Source organism: Pithys albifrons, chromosome 6 (assembly GCF_047495875.1).
Source record: "Pithys albifrons albifrons isolate INPA30051 chromosome 6, PitAlb_v1, whole genome shotgun sequence".
In the NCBI taxonomy this organism is placed as follows: domain Eukaryota; kingdom Metazoa; phylum Chordata; class Aves; order Passeriformes; family Thamnophilidae; genus Pithys; species Pithys albifrons.
In genome coordinates this window covers 25,919,677-25,943,394 of record NC_092463.1, presented here as the reverse complement: position 1 = coordinate 25,943,394, position 23,718 = coordinate 25,919,677, and the positions used below count along the sequence as shown (strand labels likewise).

Below are 23,718 nucleotides of genomic sequence, written 5' to 3'. Positions count from 1 at the left end.
TATTTGATAAATTATACAGGCTTAATAAATTACAATCCAGAGTACATCCACCATCCTCTCCTTAGCTACTGTCATGCTACAATGCATCTTCATTATGCTTTTAACCCTTAACTGCTATGTTGCTGCCATCTTAATAAAGAGAAGGAGAGTTCCATGGCAAGAGATCTTTCAAGTAGCAGGCAATTCACTACTGAAAAAGCCACTTTGAAACTGCTAATACAGTCTTTGTAACCAGTCTCTCTTGAGGAAATCACCTTCAGAAAAGCATTAGCTGCAGTTGCTACAACAAATGTTAGTCCAGATAAGAACAGGGAGTCACAGAAAATGCTCACTATTCTTCAAAGACTGTGTCCAGTCCATACTGTTCACAGTACCTGTCACAGAGACTGATACAGGGACATCAACAGTATGACTGCTGTAAGCAGAACAGTTAACATAAAACTCTCTCTGCAACAGTTATTTTTCTTCTAAACTTCAATAAAGACAGATGGTAAATAAAGAAGTTGTATAAATAAAAATGGTTTATTCAAACAAACAAACAAAACCAAACAGAGTCACAACAAAATCACACTTCAGTGTGTGGGCAAAGGCATGGCCCCAATTTAAACTACATAGCCAGAACTGATGCTTCAAAAGTCAGGGAAGTTAGTGCCTGGCTGACATACTCCTCAAAATCTCCCCTGGGGTGGTCCTTAGAACACACTGAGTTTGTTAACAGGGTATGAAGTTTGAATTCACACAGGACACTGAGGAACTGAAGAAGAGTTGTTTTTATTTACACATCTAGGATTTCCATAACCACCTATCAAACAAATGCAATTTGCTGCATTTTTAACAGCTGTGAAAACAGTGACAAATATGGAAAGAAGTGCAAGTAAGCATGCATACTGCAAGGGTTTTTTGTAATTTTTTTCCCAAGACAGTTCACTTCTGAGGAAGTATCCACTTTATTTCACAAGTCTATGCAAACTACTTGGGTGAAAAGTATTCAAAAGATAGCTCTTTTGAATACTTAGTCATCAAGAATTACACGTGAGATATAGCAGGTTAAGCCTTTCCATATACAAACAATGCTGCAATCCTCCTTTATAACAGAAGGGAATGGATTCTTAGAATGATATTCCTGAAACATTCTTCATTTTAAACTATTTCATTAATAAGACTACCTTTAAAATGAGTTATTCTGAAAGAAAGCTTTGAAGATCACCCAGAAGGAGCTTATATGCACATTTTGTCTTCATTGCTAAAATCATCCCCAATCAACACTATTCAGGTCCATGGGTTATGAGTAAAGCATGATGAGGATTCTGAAAAGACTTTTATTGAAGAAGCTGCTCAGCCTCCTTGGACTTGTTTTCTTTTGTTTTCCTCAGTAATGCCTGTTTTATAGCATTGATCTTTTCATCAAGTTCAGCCAATGAATAGTTCTGCTAAAAGAACAAAATAAAAATCACAATCATTTACATCTTATAATTGCAAGAGAAGTGGCCTAGCACTTGATACTTGAGGTCACTGCATAGTGCACTAAGTGGTAGAAATACTTCTGCAGAATTGTCTGAATCTAGTCTTTGGTTTTTTAAACTTGGAAGAAAAAGAAGGTAAATTTAGAAGAAACAGACGGTCCTAATCATGGTCTAATATACCCATACTACTTCTATTATATGCTTGTTTAATCTGCTCATAAAAAAACCAAGAAATCCTTTATGTAAAAGTACTGGATAAAACTATCTAGATCTTGTAGAACTTGGGTTTCACAGCTGAAGGGTTTTTCTCTCTTGCTCAACATCAAGCTCCTCTGTGCCCACTTAACCTGAGGCCTGAATGCACGGCTCATGCATTCTGTTATGTGATGATGGTGTGAAAATGCAAGCCTTACTAACTTAGGTTAGTATCTGCTACAATGTTCAGTCCTTCTGCAATACTTTTGCCGAGTCAGCCATTTCTGCTTTTGTTTCTTCATAAACCAATAAAGCATACTGAAAAATAATTTTTAAATCAACAAAAATCACCATGCCACAAAACAAAACCAGATGATGTTATTACAGGACTGATCAGAATCCAGAAATTTCTTGTTAGTCCCAGCTTGATTAACACCATTACAGATTTGTTTTATTCCATCATCCTTCTAATTGATGAAAACACTAACTTACCCTAGTACAGACACTTAGAAGACTCATTTCATAACACTGATTACCTTTCGGTCTCTTTCTCTCTTTCTTTGCCAGCAAGTTATCCAATACTGATGCAGCTATTTCTAACAACTCAAACATTTCCTTGACAGAACTTCTGCTTACTCTTCATTCAAAACATCCTAAACTTAATATAAACAAAAGTTAACAGCACTTACATGGAGAGGTTGAACCTTTCTCCTCTTGCCAGAACAGCTCTGAAGAAAAGACACAATCAAAACACACCTAATGTTGCACTGGACCACAAATAATTCTGTAACAACACTGACAAGTCTTTAAAATATAGAAAAAACACTGACTGCCATTACATGGATTAAAGAAATGTTTTTTATAACTAAGTACTTTGAATCATGAGAAATACTACTGGAGAGCAATCAGAAGTTGCTCAAGCTCCTCCCCACCTGACAGCCAACAACTATCAATTTAACTGAAGCTTCCTTCAGACAGAATTGAGTTTTTGAAACTGCCACTACTTTTTTCCTTAAAATCTCCCTGTATCCACACCAGTATTTATGCAAAACCTTGGTTAAAATATGCTAATTATTGCACAATGCTACTATTGTCACCATCACAAATTTTTCCCCAATCCTCATTCCAGAAAAGATCCCAAAGCACTTTCCATAGAAATTTCAGCTTATAAAAGTGTATGTTTTAACTTCTGGTTTTCAACAGCTTGAAGGAATAGCCTCACAAATGAAGAGCTTTACCCATCTCCAATATGAATTAAAAAACTTAAACAAATTGTATAATATTGCTATTGATTTTTAATTGCTGACTCTCCTTTGGTTGGTCGCAAAGCAGAAGATATAAATTAAAATATGATCAAAAGATAAGATTCTTACGGTTATATAGGGAAAGAAGAGCAAGATAACAGACAAGAAATTTCTACAGTCAAGTAGAGCCTGATGTAGTAACAACTAACGTTCTCTTAGTCCTAATATCCTTTGATGAGTGAAGGTTAAGGTGTACTATTCAGAAAGAGATAGAAATCTGCCTGAAAACCAGAAACAGAGAAACCTAAGTTGCAGAATCACAAGAAACAATTTTTCAAGGGTTTACTCTCTCACCCTTTTGGAAGTTATTCACACAGCTGATCAGTAGTAATCAGATTATATAGAGAAGCCCAAAAGATTTCAGCTTGTTTACATCATTAATGCTTTGCATCAAAATTCAAACTTCAGTCAATTTTCTTGACATAAGAAATACTTCAGATTTTAAGGCAAGGGGGAGAAATCAAAACACTGTGATTCATTTCTTACCAATTCATTAGGCTTGGGTGGCTGCAATTTTTCCCCCCCCAACAGACACTATTTTCTTTTGAATGAGAAATTAGGTTCATATGAATATGAATTTGACTAGATGGTCCACATGTAATATAACCATTACACCAAGCTGGAGTTGTCTATCAAAAGTGTCTGCCCTCTGACTTCTTACGTTTTATTCTGCACATCAAAGATTTAAGCACAAAAGGCCCAAATGCATTTTAGGTATGGCAAAAGAAGGTAGGAGAATTTCTTACTACAGATTGAAAATATTCAGGAGACAGTCCTTCCAGCTCAAGGATTTTATCTTCAAGCTTCTTAATTCTCTGATAAATGTCTCTTGGTACTGGACCACCTAAATGTATCAGTACAAATGCAAAGAAATCAGGAAAAGCTCTTCAGCAACTTTTTAAACTAAAGATTGCAAGTTTGACATGTGAAATCTTCAAGGCCAGCTATCAACTAGTAGTTGAAACAAAATAAATAGATAGAATAATAAAAAGGAAGAATAATTAATATGATTCAGGGTAAAACCTGATTGATAAGCCAGTGCAGTCAGTGAAGGCAGTAAGACAACTTCATGCATTTGGTTGAAGAATGTCTGACAAGATCCCTGGAAACACCAGTGATCACTCTTACAATGTATCGGTCATACATGAAATGTTACACCAAAACTGACAGCAACATTAGAGAGAGCAGATGGGATGGCAGACCACACATGAATTCAGGACTGATATCTACAACTGTTCTGAAAGAAACCTATCTCCACTGAGCATTAGAGGTTAGAAGACAGGTATGAGTTGTATATGACAAAAAACCGCATTTGTCTGGCCATAGGTGGGAGAACATGGGTGGGGAATCCATGTCAAATGGAATAACAGAGCCTTGCGGGTAAAAATAAACAACCAAAAATACCCCAACAAACCCAAACCAGCCCCGAGCTCCCCAAAGAACCACCCCCCTTCAAAAAAAAAGAAACAAACCCCACAACCACCACAAAAACAACAGCAACAAAAACCCCTGCCTCAACTCATTTGCTCTTTTCATCTACAGTACAGCAGTTTGGGCTTGTTTCCCCGTGTAAAAACACAACTTACCAGAAGATCAGTCTTAGCAAGCATCTTACTTACACTACATAGCATTCTATAAACTGAAATGACTGTTTATCACAACTAAGCTATTCCACCTAAAATGATAGTCTAGTTCTGGACACTGACAACCAAAGCCTTAGCAAGCTTTTACTTCTTATCACACATTTCCTTTTATTTCTGGGTCTTTTAGGCAAGACAATTCCATTCCACAAACTACTGAGATAAGAACTAATGTTTGTGGGGGTTTTGCCATCCATCTATTTTGCCCCTTCACAGATACAGTTTTACAGGCAGCTTCCCTCCTTCAGTTCTGCTCTCTACTCATCACTCAGCAGCTGCTAATTAAATTGGCTGGCCTCTCAATACTTTCTCTTAATATTGCTTTCTCTTTATGTAAAGGGAAAAGAGCAGTGCTAGCACTAGAAGAAGCTGTTCTGAAAAACAGCAGATGAATCAAGATTAACTCTTCTGTCACCGGAAACAAAAACAGGTGAACAGGTAGCTGAGGTATGTTACCTGTCCGGATGAATACCTTTTCCATAGCTGCTCAGACAAGCATCAAATAATCTTGAGACCTTCCCCTGAATGCTGATTTGGATTGGAGTTGCGCTGGTATTGCATGCTTTCATCTTCTTACCCTGTACTGTAGTTTAGCTGCCATGTTCCTTCAAATAAAGTTATCTATCATCTATTATAGGCACAAACTGGAAGCAAGGACCACTTCTTTGCTATCACAAATCATTATCCCTGATATATAGAAACTCCAAAGCTACTAGATATTATAACCCTAATGCTGGTCAGTCACTTCCAAATTCTATTTCCATGCACAAAAGCCAGATTATTTTTCAGACAGCTAAGCATCAAGCTCTGACTGCTGCCTCAACTGCATCTACGCATATCCTACTCTCCTTGCTGCCAGAGGACTTGAATCCAGTACATATTCACAGGAATCTAGTAATCTAGTCAATGCTCACCATATTCTCAGCAAATGGCATCTATTCAGTATTCTGAAGACAAAAAAAAGTCAAGTGTGTCTGCAGTGTGACGTGCAGAAAATTCACTTTACTAGATGAAGATCTGGGCTTCTGTTCTATTTTGTAAACAATTTCAAAGAAAAACACAAGTTCCTCCTTGGTAAGCAGCAGCTCATCGATTTGTATTATAAAAAACTGGGCCTGGTGTGAGGAAAGCAACTACTTCAAATATGTCAGTAGCGTGGTGGCTATGGTATTTATTTTAATGAAAGGTGTGGACTTATGTTTACAGGGCTAAAGGGAAGTACTGACAACAAGTTACCCACATTCTGGGAAATAAGCTTTATACCTAACTGTATTTCAAGAATCATCCCCCTTTAGTAGAAGTTTTCAGGTTGTCCTCTGGGTTGATTCTATCCTCAGATCACAAGCTGTCCATGAAGCAGCACTGAGTCCTAACCTCAACTCCTGTTCATCGGGTCAAGGCAGAAGGACTCCGGTGGCTATGAACTCCTACCTTGAAATATTCCATATTATTTTAAATCCTGTTCTGAAGTGCCTCTCTCATTTGCTGCCATATAAAGTGCACCTTAACTAACTCAGCATCCCAATTTAGACATAAACCTGGGTTCCATTTTGGGCATAATAATCTAAACATTAGATTACTGTACTTGGGGTGACTAAACCATTCAGTGGATCTATCCACTGTTTTACAGTAGGTTTTTATAGACTTGCCCAGTTTCACCACAGTAATCATAACTGTCATATAAAGAGGCATACTGATGTCAAAATTAAAACATGATACCAACCGGTTTGTAACCGTAAGTGTGCTTCAATGTTTTGCAATCTCTCCTCAACAGCTTGGTTTCCACAATCATGCATGGGTATGTTGGCTTTGTGACTGGACCCAAGTGCTCCTTCAGACCTAGTCTGAGGTCCGTATGTATTTACTACCCTAGAAACTAGGTAAAGAGAACACAAATTTCACATGTATGCATAAGAAACATATGTCTAATGAAAAGAATCAAAATATTCAAACATGAAAACTTGCGTTCAATCAGTATCACACAAGCCTCCAATATGAAGGGTTCCACACACTAAAATCAAAAGTTCAAGTAAAAGTATTTTCCTACTTTTTGCATGAGTAACTAAACAAAAATCTAGGACTTTATGCAAAGCAAAAGAATTACTCATACATTCATGTAGAATAGCAGTATATCAAGAATTTGTCTTAAGCTGCTGATAAAACAGCAGAAATCTTGATATCTATGTCAGCATTGTACATGTGAGCTGTTGTGAAAGCAGAGAAGAGACCAGATCTAATATTACAGGAAGCATCATAAATACATGGAAACAACTAGTAAGAACCAGTACCAACCTCAGCAAGGGAGTTCACTTCTAATATTTGTTATTTGGGTAAAAGCTTCAGTGACTCTTCAGCTGACTCTGAGTCTTTTACCTATGCAGAGCCATGTCTTCCTCAGATGATTCTGACACTTCTCTGTAAGTCACAGTCATTTCTTAAGTCCTTCCGATACAACTACTGCAGTGTAGACTTAAAAGTCTATGTTGGCAGCCTCAGATACTGAAGCATACACACGCACACACACCCACACACACCCCTCTCATTTAGTATTTCATGAAGGCCACTTGCTACATTTTTTCTTTAGTTTATGCTGGGTTTACTTCCAATTCCTTTCTATTTTATGTCTATTCCCATTTCAGTTATAAACTTCCCTGAATTGCAAACTTTCCTTTTTTCCTAGCACTGTTTGAAAAACTGACTAAAGAGGTTCTTAGTGAAAGACTAAAATCAAACTCACTTCCCCATCTCCTTCTTAGCTCACCAGACCTTTCAATACTTATCATTCTGCTTCACATTATTATCCTGAATTATAGAATACAGAATAATTAATTGGTTTCTAGAACCACTATCAAGTGGATAACTGAATACTACCTCTCTCAAAATAGAGAACAGTGTTACTTTCATTCTCATTTTTGGTATTTTTTTTGTTTTTAGACAGGGTAACTTGTGTACACCTAGGGAGCAGCAGATGAACAAGCAATATTTTATACTTAACTTCTGTTGGACAACCATTTCTATACCATTTACTCCTTTCCCAAAGTTAGCGTAGTGGTAAACTTGTTCCCCAGCCTGTCACTTCCCATAAAGCTATGTCTTGGAACTCTCACTATGTCCCAAAACTACTTTTTATTTCAATACATTACACCAACTGATGTATAGAAGATAATTCTATTTAATTTCCATTCCTTAACTGAACTACTGGCTTCACCTTCAAAGAAAAGCTAAGAATTGTTCAGCTTCTCTATCCTTCTTTATCTTTTGCACACTTCTTTCAGACAATGAAAATAGGCTATTTTTGTTTTGGTCTTTAGTGCCTACCCATTAGTTTATTGATGTAGATATGGGACTGAAAATCTTGGAGACGTAAGTGAAGATGTAAAATTATTCACTAGAGTAATACATCAATAAGTTAAGTTTGCGTTTTTGAGCATTCTACAGAAAGTTCTGAAGTCAAAAATTCATCAATGCTGTTATATCTGGACAATTAATAAATGTGTATTAGAACAGTTGCTTACCTTTTATATGGCTTTTAAATCCAGGATAGGGAGTAAAAATTGCATCTGTTCTGGCACAGCTGTTTTCTAAATAAATAATAATACAAGTGAGGTCGTAATTATGTATTTATAATCGAAAATATTCCAACCACCACCAGCTTTGATGCATTTAACAAATTAATTAAAATGCTGCAATTAATAAAAGTATCAGAAATACTTCACTCATTCTATAAACACTTGCCCATTAGCAGTTTCACACACTTGCACGGACCTACTGGTTTTAATTGGGTAAAAGTCCCTTGTATAAATGTATGCACACATGTATATAAAAGTTCATTGGATCGTGGCTAAATTTACTTGGTTCTTATTTTTCGCTGTGTTTCTCTGTAACTTATTTCTTTCTTCCTGTACAGAAGCCTTTTTCCTGCTTACTGCTGTTATTTTGGTTTTATGTCCTTTTCTGAAACTGTTCTCCTATTTTTAGGCTGATCTAGCATACTTATCAGCATTCTTTTCTAAGCCTTCCTGCATTTATTCTGATGCCTGTGACTTCTTGCATTTTTTTAACCATAAAAACATACAGTATGGACCATCTTAGTTTATTCTAATATTAATATTTTAATCTCTGTTCAGATACACCAAAATCTTTACATGTATTTTACTATGCTTCAACATACCAAGAAAGGGCTTATCATCATTTCTTCTGTATGTAATTAACAATTTCAGGAATCAGTATTTTACTATCTAGCATATTCTACTAGACTTTGGATGACATCTGCATTCCAACTAACACTCAAGGAATTAAACTCTCCTTCTAAGAAGCTTATGGAACAATAAGTATTGATCTCTAAAAGTGTAAGTACATTATAGAAACAATGCACATCTGGGTTCACAAGTCCTTAGAAAATGTCTCCATACTACTTAGTATCTAAAAGTGTCTACACTTTTAGGACATATTTGCCTACATAGTTACAGATCGAGTAAATGGAATCAAGTCTACCAGATGAATTTAAGATTGTTTGGTTACAGATACAGCCAATTACCAAATGCTGTGTGAAAAACACCAACAGCGTGAGCTACATTTAAAGAAAAAAGTTATTCCAACTAGCTAGTAATTCAAATTGATTGCAAAAAATACTTATTTGTAATTTAGCTTGCATTACATCAACTTCAGTTTGAATATGCAATTCACAAGACATTTGTGAACTGCAATTCCATTACTTTGGAGGAACATCTAGTTAAACACTAGAAACAATTGGTACAAAATCATCTGATCTCAGATAGAAGTTCTTAAAATGAACACAGTAACAGCTATAGTCTTTCTGTATGAGATGTATTAAATATTGTCATCCAGTGACTACTTTCTTTGTTTTTCTGACATCTGCAGTGCACATGCAAGTTTTTAATTTTAAAACAAAGTTACTCTTAAAAGAAAGTTCAGTCTTAAGTACAGATTAGTGCTTTTGAAAAGTAAAAAATTGTAAAGAAAAAAAAGGACACAACTTAAATTGCTATGAAGATTAAAGTCTGGCTAGCCAGTTACCTTGATTACAATCAATAACATTGCAAAATTCCCTGACATTATTTTCATTGATCTCAGCTTGTTTCCTCTCGATGAAGGCTGATATCCGCCTCTCAATCTGCAGGTAATAAACATGATGGCATATATCTATTTCATTCTTTAGATTTAAAATTTAGAAAGGTCTTTTTGTTTTTAAATTTAGGTAAATCACTTACTTCTGCTTTTCCAGCTTTTATTTGGACCACCTCTGGATCAAAATGGGTATGAGCATCCTTCAGATCTCCCAAGTCATAACTTGCATACTTTTCTTCAGTCTGACAGTTACCATCATAAATATCTAAACTTGTTTCACAGGTTTGGCTTTCTGTTTTACCTGCAGGTTCAACATGGCCTATATTTTCCTCTTTAATCAATGACTGGAGTTTTTCTAAAAGAGGCTGAACAAATAAAACAGTATGTTAGGGTTAAAAAAACATAAAAAAAAAAAATCCTAAGAACAAGAAGATAAGTATTATTATAATTTCCAAGCCAGACCACTAGAAATAATTTTGGGAATTACAACACCTTCCTGTAACGGAACATGTTGTTACAGTAAAATCAAAAGTGAGCAATTCAGATCTATAGAAAAACCCTGTGAGACTGAGCTATCAGGCAGAGGCAGCAAGGAGCTCAGCTGCTGCTGGCTGATAGGGAGGAGGTTACTCCCCAAGAATTCACATAATAGGAATTCACAGGACTCTGCAGGGACACGAAAACAGCCAGGATGAAATAATATAAACATGGGACTTGTGAGAGATAGGCTTTAACCAATTGAAGTATCTAGCATGGTGGTGTGTTAACTCTTTTAGCCAATAAGCTGCAGTCCTAACCCTATATAAACTGTGTGCTTTGTGTAATAAATGATCTTCACTATAAACTTCATAAGCTTGTTGGTGAAGTCCTTTCTCTCTGCCGAAAATTGTTTACTTTAGAAACACAGTAATAAGATTTAAAAAACACTTTCCAAATACTGTGCACAGCACGATTATAACCTTTTTGACCTGTCTCTTAGGGATTTGTAGAGGAAAATTCCCAAATTCTGTGAAAATCTGCCTGCACTCCCCTGTTACTAGATAAAGCAAAGCTTCAACCGCTGGCATCAATGCCACTTAATTAATATGGCATTCAAATGCTTACTCAGAACAGTAAGGCTTAGTATTTTTCCTCCTTAACATGAAAGCCAGTGCTTTTACACTGTACAGCCTTTATCACCACAGCAGTACATTCTCCACTTCAAATCACAGTTGCCCAAGTGAATGAGAGAACACAGACATGAAATATATAGGCATTATCCTGAAAACATCCTCTGCTTGACACGGTTGATTAACTACTTAGGTTATGAAATTAAATGAGAGAATGCACTGACATTTGTAGCGGCAAAAATGCTTGTTCTACTGCAATAAGCCTTATACACAACATAAAACCAAAACCTCAGTACATATACATGTCACTGCCTCCTTTTTAATTTTTATCATTTTCATCTAGCCTGAATTTCAGTGCTTATCTTCTCTCTAGAAATTATTTTACTTTTTTAAAGACAACATGATTTTTATCAGTCACATTTCCTGAAATGGAAGCAAATTCCTACTTGCAGTGTTCTTAGAGATGAATGTAAATTTTACTTGATTTAATTTTGCATACTTTCTGTTCATCACACCAAAGATTTGGTGGATGTTTGGAAAACAAAGGGTCTTTCTTTTGCCTACAGAAAAGCAAACAGAGAAAATTCCTTTATTCATCCTCTCAGTACTACTCACCTGAAATTACTCATTGACCAGCTGAAGCAAAATACTGGTATTCAAATCCCCATCTTTTACCTATGAACTGTCAAGGTCAAAACACTGTTCAGTTACCATCTGGCAAACTGTTCACTCTCCCTGCTGTGCAACTAAATCACATGTACTTTTAACAGGGTTGGAAAGTTTCAAATAGTTAAAAGAAATGACAGTAATGGTGACTGGCTACTTGGCAAGATGAGACATTAATGTCAAAGAAATTACTCTTAAAAAAAAAAACCCTACACTGAAAATATATTTAATTGCAGTAAGATACTCCAGGATGTGTCATGCTGGGATAATGCCACTTCTTGAACCACTGAAAGCACTCTATGAGCCTCAAAACTCACCCAACGCATGGAATCATTATCATAGCATGACACACACCTGCCGTGTCTTATTGCTTAATTATAACCCACCATAGATGGAAATTTATCACATTTACAATGCAAGTCTAGAAATCAATGAGGCTGCATTTATTCAGCCTGCTCACCTACAGTGGCTATTCCCAACACTAATTTGAAAAATCTGCGTGAGTACCTATGGAGCATAGTGGAATCCCAAGCATTTAATATTTTTGCACTCCTTTTGTGTTGAGCACAGCAATGTAAGATCAAAATGACCAAAATTTTTCAGTTTAGATGACTACTTTCAGTTGTTGATCACTTTGGTCAAGTCAAATGTGTCCCATGAAGTATTTACCTGTAAACACAAAATATGCTGCTGAAGTGCACTGAAGAGCAATGCTGGCTGAAGTGCTGATGTGCTCTGAAGCTTGCTCCAATCGATTACAACTTTCACAATATCCTCTCCAAGGTTAAGCTTCAACAGGGCAAAACAAACACAACAAAAAATTATGTTACCTGTATTAACATCACAGAACTATACAATACTCTTACAAGACAACAATTCTCCTCAATCTCATACAGACCCACCCCATTTTTATATGAGGACATTGAAAAGGTTTGGTATTAATTATATTTCAAGCAGCTGTCATATTCTAAGTAAACTAGTATTTGTAGAGTATGTTCAAAATTAAAAATTCCTTATTAACTCATCATACTTCTATTGTATTTTGGTCCTTAGCTTTATTCAATTAATTATCATATGAAAAAATTCCATTCACGTTAATCACCCCTACCGTCTCTTAAGAGAAGCCAGAACCACCATGAGGAAGAAACAAGCACCCAGGATGGCAGGTTCCTGTAAGTTCACATATTTTATTCTGAGATTTGTGAGACTATCTATGTCTGCATGACCAATACCTTGATGTGGCACCGTGTCACATTCTTTAATTTTTTACTTGCTGCTAATCCAAAGGAAGCTTTATATTAAAAATCAGTGCATAAAACCAAATATTTTAAAAAAAATCTCGAGGTTAAACAAACTCTAGACTCACAGCACCATTATCAAACCCATTTCCAAATCACACTATTTTCCTGTATATGCGTTCAGATCAAAGTAACAATTGCCAAAGTCTATTCTCTCTGCCAAGGAACTGCAATGTTTAACTCCCAAAACAATAAACACACATAGTGAATCTTAAGCTTTATTTAAAAGAATCATGCATCTTCTGTAAGGTAAAAATAAGCTTTCACTTTCTAATACAAAGCCAATTTTCAATAATCACTAATGAACTACATACATTCACACCCACCTTTGTGATTTTTGTCACACTAAATCTCTTCTCAAGATCTTGAAGTAATGAACTTTCATTTCCCAAAGCCAAGCAGGATGTACATCCTGCAAGTGATCCCCAAATTCTAAATACAGATAAAATTCTTGTTTAAAATCAAGAAAACCTGCAGGTAGTCTGCTTGTGACGCTGAACTCCCAATTTGTATGAGTATTTATACTCCTATTCCTCACTCCTTCCATTAAAAGAAAAAAGCCGTGGGCAATAGAAAAAGGTATGTCAGGATGATGACAAAAGTGACCTTTAACTCAGGGTCTCCAGATATCTACCTGCTAACAGCATCAGATATTATGGACAACAACACAGAATGCATATGCACTTGTTTCCTGAACCCACCACACAGTGTACAAGGGAACAATGAGAGCTGAAGACAAGACTGCCTCCATTACTTTGAAAGCAAAGCTGTGGCTGATAAATTGTTCCACATTAGTTTTAAATCCCAGCATAATCACAATTTTATATGTAAAGAACTTTAAGCCTGAGCCTTCCTTCTTTAGTCACAGATGAGCCTTGTGAAATCCAGCAGTAGTTCCTGAATTACACAGCAAACAAGATAGTCTGACTATATATAAAATGAATTTTAGATGACTTTCACACAAATGGTTATTCCTGTTTAGTACTTAAGCTACACTGGATGTAGGAAAAGTAATGTTTTAGGAAATACTAGTTTTGAATACCTTTTAAACTCAAGAACGTATTGAGAAGTCAGTAAGAATAAAATTTACTTTAAGAATTAAGCCACTCTGCATTTGTCATTATTTCAAGCACTTATTTCTCCATAAAGTTTCTACAGTACCATCTCCTATATGCTCTATTAAAGTCTACTGTCAGGGTAAAAAGGTACAGATGTAAGTCACACTGATGAGACAAAGTAGAGGCCCTACTGCAATTTCCTAACGGGCCTCCCTTTCAAAAACAATCAGTGCCTTCACATCATAGTGTGCAATTCCTGTCCTGGTGGTTCAATGTGCAAAACCAGCAGAACTGACTTAAAATAACTAGAGGGCAGACACTGTTTTTAAATACAGGAAAAGAGTAAACCCCTCCTGCATCCAAACAAGTTTCTAGTGCAACAGAGTAAGTTCTCAGAGTTTCACATCCTTCTAACTATTAGAACTGCAACAAACAGGCTAATAAATTCGGTATTGGTAACTTCAAAGCTTTTCTCTGTTTGTAAGTACGGAACCTATTCTGCAGCAATTTACAGGATCATAAGTAATTTCAGTCCTTTGAAATTTGTTTTATGAAAAAACCTGTTACCTACATTTTAAAGAACATCTCAGGATTAGCCATATTGGGTTTCAGAATTGTTATCCCCAGATGTCACTGCTGCAGGTGATTGCTCTAGTAAAAAAAAATCCTGTGTCAGAAATATTCCTGTTTACAGTTCAACGTAGCATAAATCCAACTTAAACTACTGTGACAGATCACAAACTGTGACTGCTAACAATCTGGCACATGCTCATTCATCTCTATAGAAGGGAACGGGGGACTCAGGAGTTTCAGTCAAAAATGCATGACAGATTTCTAGGCAATAAGCAGGTAAAAAGTTGCAGTTAAATCTATCAGTACTCAGGTGCTGGCAGAAAGTGTGTAACTCAACAGCTGGAAAGGATCTAGACTGAGCAATTAAAAGGAGTTTCACAGCTCAGATGAGCAACCAGACCTTTACAGTTCAATTTAACAGAGAGTAAAATGGGTCTGCTGTCACGGCAAGAAGACACTCCAAAGAAGAATGAAGACAATTATACTCTGCACTGTAACTACTGTAACTCTACTGAGGGGATGAAGCAGCTCTAAACTGGTCTCTGAAGATTGCCTGCACACATCCAGTTATTTTTAAAAATCACTAAGCTCTCTCCAGTGACATGCTACTCATGCAGCAAACTTTGGACAAGTAAGCTGCTAAAGAAAAGGGAGGAAATAATAGCATTTATGTAGTTTTGAAAACAATTAATTAAACTTGTGATGAGTACCTTAGTTAAGAGCTCAGAAAAGTTTCCCTTTATTCTTCTTTGTGTTTTACCTAAATACAAGAGTTCCAACTTTTCACTGATGTTAACATCATAAGAACAACACTGAATGACAGCATCACATCTAGATAAACTGACATTCAATAGCTCTTCATTGCTGACATTTAGAATTTTTGCCAGAAAGAATTATGGAGCATTTCATCCTCACCACATGGAGTTTTCATGCCTCAGTAATCCTATAAATCACCTATGTATGATCATCAAGTTGTTTAGCACTGCACTCCTGTTCAAAAGCTAAGGAAGTTTTTACCACTTTAGAGACAGGAAAACTTAAGACTTTTACTAGTCAATGTCTGAATTTTAAAGCCCTTAATTTTGGATGCTTCTTCTTTGAAAACTGAGACAATTACTAGCTGATTTGGAGCTGAGAATCAAATATAATACAGAGCTCTATGCAAATGAGAGGTGAAATACTCTAAAAAGTAATTTCAGATCACCCAGCAGCTACTACTAAGCTGCTTCTGTACCTAAGAGTCCATTTCTGAGTATTTTTGTTACATAAACATCCATTAAATTACACTAGCTCCTGCGCATATCACTCATCATCTGGTCTCAAACCTTCAAAAGGCTAATTCTTGAAGCAAGGGTGTGCTTCTACTGCCTTCACAGAACTACATATATGTTTCCACAGTAGAAAATAAATTATTCTGTAAATTATTTATAGTAATAATTAATTTGTTACTAAAACCTTCTCCTGATAAGGGCCTCCCACCACTACTGCAACATCTGTTAAATAATTCATAAGCACTACTAAACCTAAAGTAAGTGTTTTAACTTAAGTACCACAGAGCAAAGCTCCTTTACAAATTCTGACCCGCTGAGATGCACTGTGTGTTTCATAATATGTTATTATGAAGGCTGGGCTAACTTCAATCTCCTGAACGTTTATTTTAAGCACAATAAGCTTTCGGAAGCTTTTCAATTCAGAATCATTGATTGCTAAGATAGTTAGGCAGACTGCAGTTTGCCATGCGAGAGACCACCCGTCAAACTACGAGTGACACGAGACGTCCTGTCACTAGGAGGCAAAGGCACGGCCCCGGCAGTGTGACGGCGGTGTGAGTAGAGGCAGCAGCAGCCGCCGGACACGCCCGGGGCCGCCCCGCGGGGATGGAGGGAGAGGCCGCGGCGGCGGCCACGCTCCTGCAGGCGGGCGCCAACAAACGCCAGGAGCGAGGCCGCTCCCTTGTTTGTGGCAGACTTGTGCTCTCTCCAGCGCCGCACTCTATCCGTGGAGACCAGAAAGGCCCCGCAGGCCGCAGACAAGCAGGAGCCAGCCGTCCTCAAGCCGCCGAGGCGAGGCGAGGCGAGCCGGGCGCGGCGCCAGCCCCGCCCCGGGCCTCCTGCTTCGCCCGCCCTATACTCACCTGCCCCGCCAGCCCGGCCAGGCAGCGCAGGGCGCTGCTCGCCACCTCGGAGGCCGCAGGGTCCGTGTCCGGAGCGCGGCCGCCAGGCGGGGCCGGGCTGGGCTCCGCCGTCGCCGCTGCCGCCATGACACTAGGCCGGGGCCGCGCCGTCGCTCCGCGATGACGACCTGCTCTGCTGGCCCCGCCCCGGGGGCTGATCAACAGCAGCGACAGTCAATCGGGAGCGCTCTGGGCGGGTCGGTCCCGGCCGGGCCCCGCGCGGGGGCAGCTCTGCCCTGCCCTGCCCTGCCCTGCCCTGCCTTGCCGTGCCTTTCCTTGGTTGTACTCACCTTCCCTGCCCTGCCTTGCCCTGCCCTGCCTTGGCTGTACTCACCTGCCCTGCCCTGCTCTGCTCTGCTCTGGCTGCACTCACCTGCCCTGCCCTGCCTTGCCTTGGTTGTACTCACCTTCCCTGCCCTGCCTTGCCCTGCCCTGCCTTGGCTGTACTCCCCTGCCCTGCGCTGCTCTGCCCTGCTCTGGCTGCACTCACCTGCCCTGCCCCGCTCTGCCCTGCCTGCACTCACCTGCGGGCTCTGTCCCTCCCCTCTCTGCCCTACCCTGCCCTGTCCAGCCCAGTCCTGCCCTGTCCACTCCAGTCCTGCCCTGTCCTGTCCTGCCTGCACTCACCTGCTTGCCCTGCCCTGCCCTGCCCTGCCCTGCCCACGGTGCCTGGCAGGCACACTTCATAGGGGGACAAGTGTTTATTTAAGTACATCACATTACTGCCCTTGGTTCAGCTGTGTTTGCCTGGTTACACCTTCACTCTTTTGCATTCATACGTGTTGTTCTTCAAAGCTTTGATTCTTCTGGTTACAGCAGGACTGTTTTTAAATCAGGCTACAAGGTTTATTAGAGTACTCTGATCATGGGGATTGTATTCCCTGTAAGACAGTCTACTTGATTTCTTTCCTATGACAGTATAAATGCTGACAAAGGTTTTCTCCCTCTTTTGGTACCCTAATTTTGATCCTTTATACTTCTTCCTGTTCCTTGACACACTCCTCCCCAGTATTTTTATTCCATTGGAAAATGGTCAGTGCTGTTAAAATGCTCTTAAAATGTTAGGCTGATTCATTTATTTGACTGATATTTGGAGTGTTACCTTAAAAGCATTTTCCTATAAAGTATTGAGATATGGCTTACCTTAATTTAGTGACAATAAATCCCACTAAACTGAAGGCATTCGGCGACCACAGCCAACAATATTTGAGAAGACTTGAGTAGATACTGAGTAGATAATTTTCCTCTGCTCAATTCCAGAGGAAAATTAGTTCCAAAAAGGACTTCACTATTAATGATTACGAATATATTTCATGGAGAAGTGTATTTTGTAAGAATATCTTACCTAAGGCAAGCTAAATGGTATTTGGCTGGATTCAGTTGATGAGAATCATTCTTTGAATTCACAAAAAATGGAAGAATGTGTTTATGGAAGAATGTGTTTATGAGCTGGAAGCTCTGAAATGTATAGAAATAAAATTAATTCCTGCAAAGATACTGTTTGTGTCAAATTACAACATCTTGAACACATACACAATATGGTAGTCAATTAAGAAAAATTGTGAAGTTTTGTTTTGCATTTCTGTGCAAAAAATGCTAATTCCAGCTCATGGTCAAGGGCTGTCTGCTTCAGCCTGCCCTGCCTCTCTCAGTTTTCTCTCTGGACGAGCAGCTGAAGCAACTCTGCAAAATGTAATCATCTCATTTGGATCAAATAATAAAGTTTTCATGAAAAAAGGAAAATACATTGTCCTTTGTCCTTCCCCCACCAGCACTACAACTCTGAATAAACATGTAAGTAATTTGCTGGCCAGAACAGAATATGGATCCCAGACATAACAACTTGGTATTGTTTATTGCTTCTCAGCATCAGGGGAGACAGTTTGCCCTGACTGAATTCCCAGTGACCTGCAAAGATAGAGCAAGTTCAGGCATTTGAACCACGTTTTAAGTTCAAATGATGAATGCTCAGCTACCTCGTAAGTTCCACTTTGGGAAAATACAGCTTTCCTGGAGTGAAGGAACAGGTGTCTGCCTACTTTGGCCGTGGGTATGTGTAGCTTTCTTATCAGAGAGACCTAAGATCTTTCCTTTGCTTTTCAGAATGTTATACTTACCTCTAGCAGGAGGGTGTTTTGGGGCACAAAACTTTTTAAATCAAAAATAAATAGATAAGCATATAAATGTCACAAAGATACTGGAGATTACATTGCCATATACGCAGAAATATAAGGTAGATTGAGTGAATGTGGAGGTTATCAAGAGGGGGTGGAGGCAATATGCTGTTGTTTATTCAGGGATCATTACAAGAAGAGTAGGTGAAAGACCAAGAAGTAACCTGTAGAGTTGTTGATGTCCACCTATTATTTACTAAGCAAAAGCTGAATCTTGGCCTTTTTCCTGTTGATTGCAAATACCTTTTAGAGGAAACAGTAACGATTCGCAAGGATAAAGATTTTCTTCCTACTTTCACTGTCTCAGAAGACCTTGATCTGCATTGTGGCTTCTAGCTGAATAAATTCTGTATCATCTGAAATTTCACAGATTAAATTATGCAATGCATTATGCAAACATGAACAGAACAGAAATAATCCAAAGTGATTTAAGAGATTAAGAAAATGAGAGCATGTGAGAAAAGGAGAATAGGGAAAAATGTGCAAATACAGCTAAGACAACATATGTTAAACATTTATATCTAGTGGAAGAGACACACCGGAGCAGAATAGTTCCAAAAGATGGTTATATGCTCACTGCGTGTAGTGCACAGTAAAAATGAATGCACTTGCAATTGCCTCTGGCAGTAAAACTGGCCACAGCAAATCCAGGCCTCCCTTAAAGACAGAGGAAATTACATGGCATGCTTATTAAAGCTGGTGAAACAATAAAATATTGGAAGCTCTCATTGCTGGAAAGATACTGGTAATTTGGAATGAATTTATAGAAAACTGGCAAGAAGTGGATTGCCAGAGATAGAGATACTTTTTTAGAAAGGAATCAGAATATTTAAATATGTCTAACTTGTCAGTAATGTCCAGATATTTTAATAGTGTGACTACTAAGGCAGGGAATACTCTGGAATTGCTTTCAACATTCAGGGATAGAGCTATCACAATAATATTAAATCTTCTGCAGCTTTTATCCTGGAAATGGATCTCTGAGGCATATACAAGACCCTCACAGTAAAACCATCTTGAAAAATATAAGCACAAAACCACTAGGTCTTTAAAGAACAAATATTGTTGTTGGATTGAAATTATTTTGAAATTGGAAGGAGTTTTCTTTTGATTTTGGACTATTGCTTGTTTTTATTTGGTTTGTAAAATGATAAACACACTTTTTTCCAACTCTAGGTGCCTTTAGGCACTTAAAAATCACAGTAAACTTCAGTAACGTTCTGTTTGCTGGTCACCATTGCCATAATTGCTAGCACTACTTTTTCTGTTGAATATTACATTATGTATTTCTGAACTCATACTTGAATTTTATCCCTAACTAACACCCAAAGAAAGGTGAGTGCTTTGCAGAATGTGCCAGTGGTTGAGGTTGTTGTGCTCAAAAGTGAACTTCTGAGCTTAGGAGGCTGTGTAATGTATAAGCAGATTTTTCTTCTGAATTGAAAAGCTTATGCTGGGTATTTCTGCTTATGTCAGCTGTAGCACAAAGGCAAAAGAAGCAACGCTTCAGAAAAAAAAATAATTTGGAGCTTCAAAGATAAAACCAATACCCTGAGTTCTGCCCAGAGCCCCAGGCAAGTAGTGCAGCTTGACACCAACCACTGTAAATGTAGTTTTCCGTAATATTCAGGTTATCAGTGCTGCTTTAAATTACCTCAGTTTATAAACATAAAATTGATAGCATCCAACTCAGTGGATTAAAATAGGACATGACCAAGTCCCTCCAAAATAAAAGCTTTTATTTATTTTTCCAAGTATTAATTTCAGAATAAAGAGTACTTCTATTCTGTTGCTTCCTGGGTAGGTAAAGGCATTGGTCCAACCACGTTTATGGATCCTGGTTCAACAAGATGTTTAAGTTGGTGCCTAATTTTAAGCACTAGCCCAGCTGAAAAAAACTCAGTCTGCTTCCCTGAAATGTGGTCATCTTCTTATTAACTTCATCAAATAAGGCTCTGAATTGCAAATCTTATTCTTCAGTAGGAGCTGGATTTCTTCAAAGCAAATGTCTTTGCTGACCTTTTGGTGTTTCTCTCACCCTATCAAAATTTAGAAAGCCCTTTCAAGACAGATTTGGAATGGCATTTGCACCAATGTCCTGTAACAAATACAGCTGCAATGTATTTGCAGTTAAAGGAAAAAAAACCCCAAACCTATTAGTATCTTATATTTATGACTCAATATTTAGTACTTTATTCATTCCTAACATCCATGATGCTGTTGCCTGCATGCTGTTTAGTGTCCTTGTCCTGACATGCACATAGACCCATCTTCTTTCCTTCCTTAATTTTTTCACTCTTGAGATTTTCTAATACTGTTCCATGCTTTACCTTACTTTGGTCTTTATTTTGCATGTATTTGTTCAGTAATTTTACATCATATTTGAATTTTGTTTACCTGCCTGGCCCCTCTTTCTTGGTGCCATCTGCAAATAAGATTAGCACGCTCTGCACAAAATTCTTCAGTTCAGCTATATAATTTGGCATCAAGAACTGACCCCTGCAAGTCCCAGCTCAACAGCTCTTCTTAGAAGTCAGTGAACTATTATTATAATTATTCTTTGTTCACAAATTCTAGACTTCTATAGCTACTTTGAAAGATTTGATTATAAACCTCCTTCCTGTCTTTTCCTTGTGAGACTATCACATGAAAATCCAGAAGGTGGCTTGCAGAGTAGGTGTCTATATTCACGGTGTTTCCTCTGTCTGTAAACTGTCAGTAACTTGACACAAGCATTGTGAAATTAAACACTCATATCTGAAAAGACAGTCTAAAAATTATTAATTTTCCATTGCATTAATATGTACATGCTGCACATATTAAATATTTAACTCAGGTTTAACAGGACACTTGAAAAATCTATATTTAACAGGGAAACAGGAATATAGCATGTTTATTTCAGAGAAAATTTAACTTTCGGGATTCCTTGATTACTAAGTGCTTGATTTGAAAAGCTGTAGCTTGCATCTTTATTAGTATAATTTGACTATTATTTTTAAAATAAATAATAGTGATGGTTGCTTAGGAATATTTTAAATACGGTTCTTCAACTGTGCTATGTACAAGCTTTTCACATAGCTTAGGTGCAAGCCAGGTCCTTTTCTAAACATTACAGTTTTTCTAGCCTTTTCCGTGGAACAGTTACATTGCTCAAATTTAAATTTACCTCCTGCTTCAACAGTTCAACTTATACATTTCTATACCCCAGTAGCTGGACAGTTATTATCTAATAAACTACATCTGTCATTATTGGTCTGATCAATCATTCTGTATTCTAGTAGGCTCCTCCATTGACTTCAGGAACCAGATCCAGATCTGCTTTAGATATGAGATTCATGGATTGTGAGTTGAAATTAGGGACCTGCATTAGGCAGTTGAGTTGAGCCTCTCAAAATAGCAGAAGGAGTTCATATATCCGTATGACAAAGATAGGTACCTGAATTCTTTAAGATTCTCTGAATGTATCACTCTGTGTTCATACCACCTGCAGTATTCTTCAACTTATGTATCTGTACAAGTAAATACATAATGCCCTTTTTGGATATAAAGTAAATACAAAGTTATTTGAATGATCTCATTTGTATTATAGTAAGTGAACAAAGGATCACACTCATCGTTACATTGTCAGTATTTTTCTGTTGCAGAAGAGGCATTTGTTAATAGGCAATATGGAGCCTTTGACATTTTGGGTCCCAATCCTTCAGTGAAGCTAGTCATGCACCTGCTTATTTGTGCACAAATCATTCTAATGAATTCTAAAGGACTATTCATGTGCCTAAAAAGCTAAGCCTGTGTGTAAAAGCCTTTGCAAGACTGGGCCTAGGTTGTAAGTTTGATAATGACCTGAGACTGATTCAACAGAGAAAAAGCAGTCCTTTTTAAAAGTTGAGGAGTGTAACTCTAGCTCAGCTGAACAGGTATGAACAGTACTAAGAGACCTTGTAGTACAGAAGTCTACAAACTGACCAAATAAAAATGGCAAGAGATATAAATCTTCTTTTGACATTTTTGACATGTTTCATAATACTGCATTTTACCTTAATAGCATATATATTTGTGTGTGTGTGTGTGTGTGTGTACATATATATATATATATATATGTCTCCTGTATGGAAGAGTAGGTCTGCTTAGCGAATTGTAGTTGTGAGAAATCATAACTAGGCTCTGTGGGAAATTTTTGCTTGAAGAGGAGTCAAGACATTAACACTGTTCCATAAGGAAGTGTACAGAAGAGGTTTGTGCACACACTTTTTTGTGCCATGCAATATTATGTCTTCTCCTGCAAGTGTTTTATGCTGCATTGCAGCAATTTATGTTTTGAGAGACAGAGCATCACCGGCAGGAGCCTCCAAACATTAGGGAAATTCCAGTCATTATGGTACATCTCCTGAAACCATCTTCTAGACATTGCTTCCATGAATTGTTTGCATCAGAAATTTCCATAGAATTTAATAGAGATTTTCCATGTGTTTAACATTAAACACACAGGCATGCTACTAAAATTACCAGGAAAAAGAAATGAAGTTACTTAAATATAGACTGAGTTCCTGCTTCAGGCTATAGTTTTTGGCATTTAATATAGTGACTGTATGAAATAGGCATCTTTATATACAATCACAAAAGAGAAATGTTTTGTTTTGCATAAAGCTAACTGTTGTCTTAATATGATCTATTCGCTGCTAAAATGGTTGCTCTACTCAGTGGCCTTTAGGCAATGTTGACTGTGAAATTTCACTTGTTAGTCTCACTAAGTTAAAGTTGATAAAAAAGAGAGAAAGTGTCTTTGTCCTGCAAGTTAATTGACTTTTATTCACACTAGACTTGTCCATCAGAAAATTCCAGTTTCCTCAGTTAAAGAATGAATTTAATCGTCTCAGCTGGGTGAAGAAGAGAGCATATTAGGCATGAGCAAACCATACCAAAGCTGCAGTGGGTGAAGGTGATAGTCCAAGGACCACCACTGCTTACTTTATTCTA

General features: G+C 37.8%; 1 protein-coding gene across 6 annotated transcripts; it reads right to left on the bottom strand.

Moving 5' to 3' along the window:
* Positions 1–503: 503 nt before the first annotated feature.
* On the bottom strand, positions 504–16,689 carry MBIP (MAP3K12 binding inhibitory protein 1). Of its 6 annotated transcripts, none has more exons than XM_071557906.1 (11): positions 16,529–16,617; positions 14,393–14,472; positions 13,090–13,195; positions 12,135–12,254; positions 9,834–10,055; positions 9,640–9,736; positions 8,118–8,183; positions 6,326–6,478; positions 3,709–3,806; positions 2,348–2,386; positions 504–1,430 (listed from the first exon to the last, which is right to left on the bottom strand). In XM_071557906.1, exons 2-11 carry the CDS (start codon positions 14,419–14,421, stop codon positions 1,320–1,322), a joined length of 1,041 nt encoding a protein of 346 aa, XP_071414007.1. In that variant the 5' UTR covers positions 14,422–14,472; positions 16,529–16,617; the 3' UTR covers positions 504–1,319. The 6 variants fall into 6 exon arrangements, with proteins under 6 accessions (XP_071414007.1, XP_071414009.1, XP_071414008.1 ...); XM_071557908.1 differs by having other exon boundaries at positions 504–1,427; XM_071557907.1 differs by lacking the exon at positions 16,529–16,617 and having other exon boundaries at positions 14,393–16,212.
* Between the last annotated feature and the right edge of the window lie 7,029 nt (positions 16,690–23,718).

Bases quoted from the DNA above. Each gene is read 5' to 3' on its own strand.
- MBIP (XM_071557906.1), bottom strand. From the start codon at position 14,421: ATGGCTAATCCTGAGATGTTCTTTAAAAT. The intron at 3,807-6,325 runs GTTGGTATCATG...TGATACATTTAG, and splicing joins ACACTTACGGTTACAAACCG to GTGGTCCAGTACCAAGAGAC. The intron at 2,387-3,708 runs GTAAGAAATTCT...TCTTTTCTTCAG, and splicing joins CTGAATATTTTCAATCTGTA to AGCTGTTCTGGCAAGAGGAG.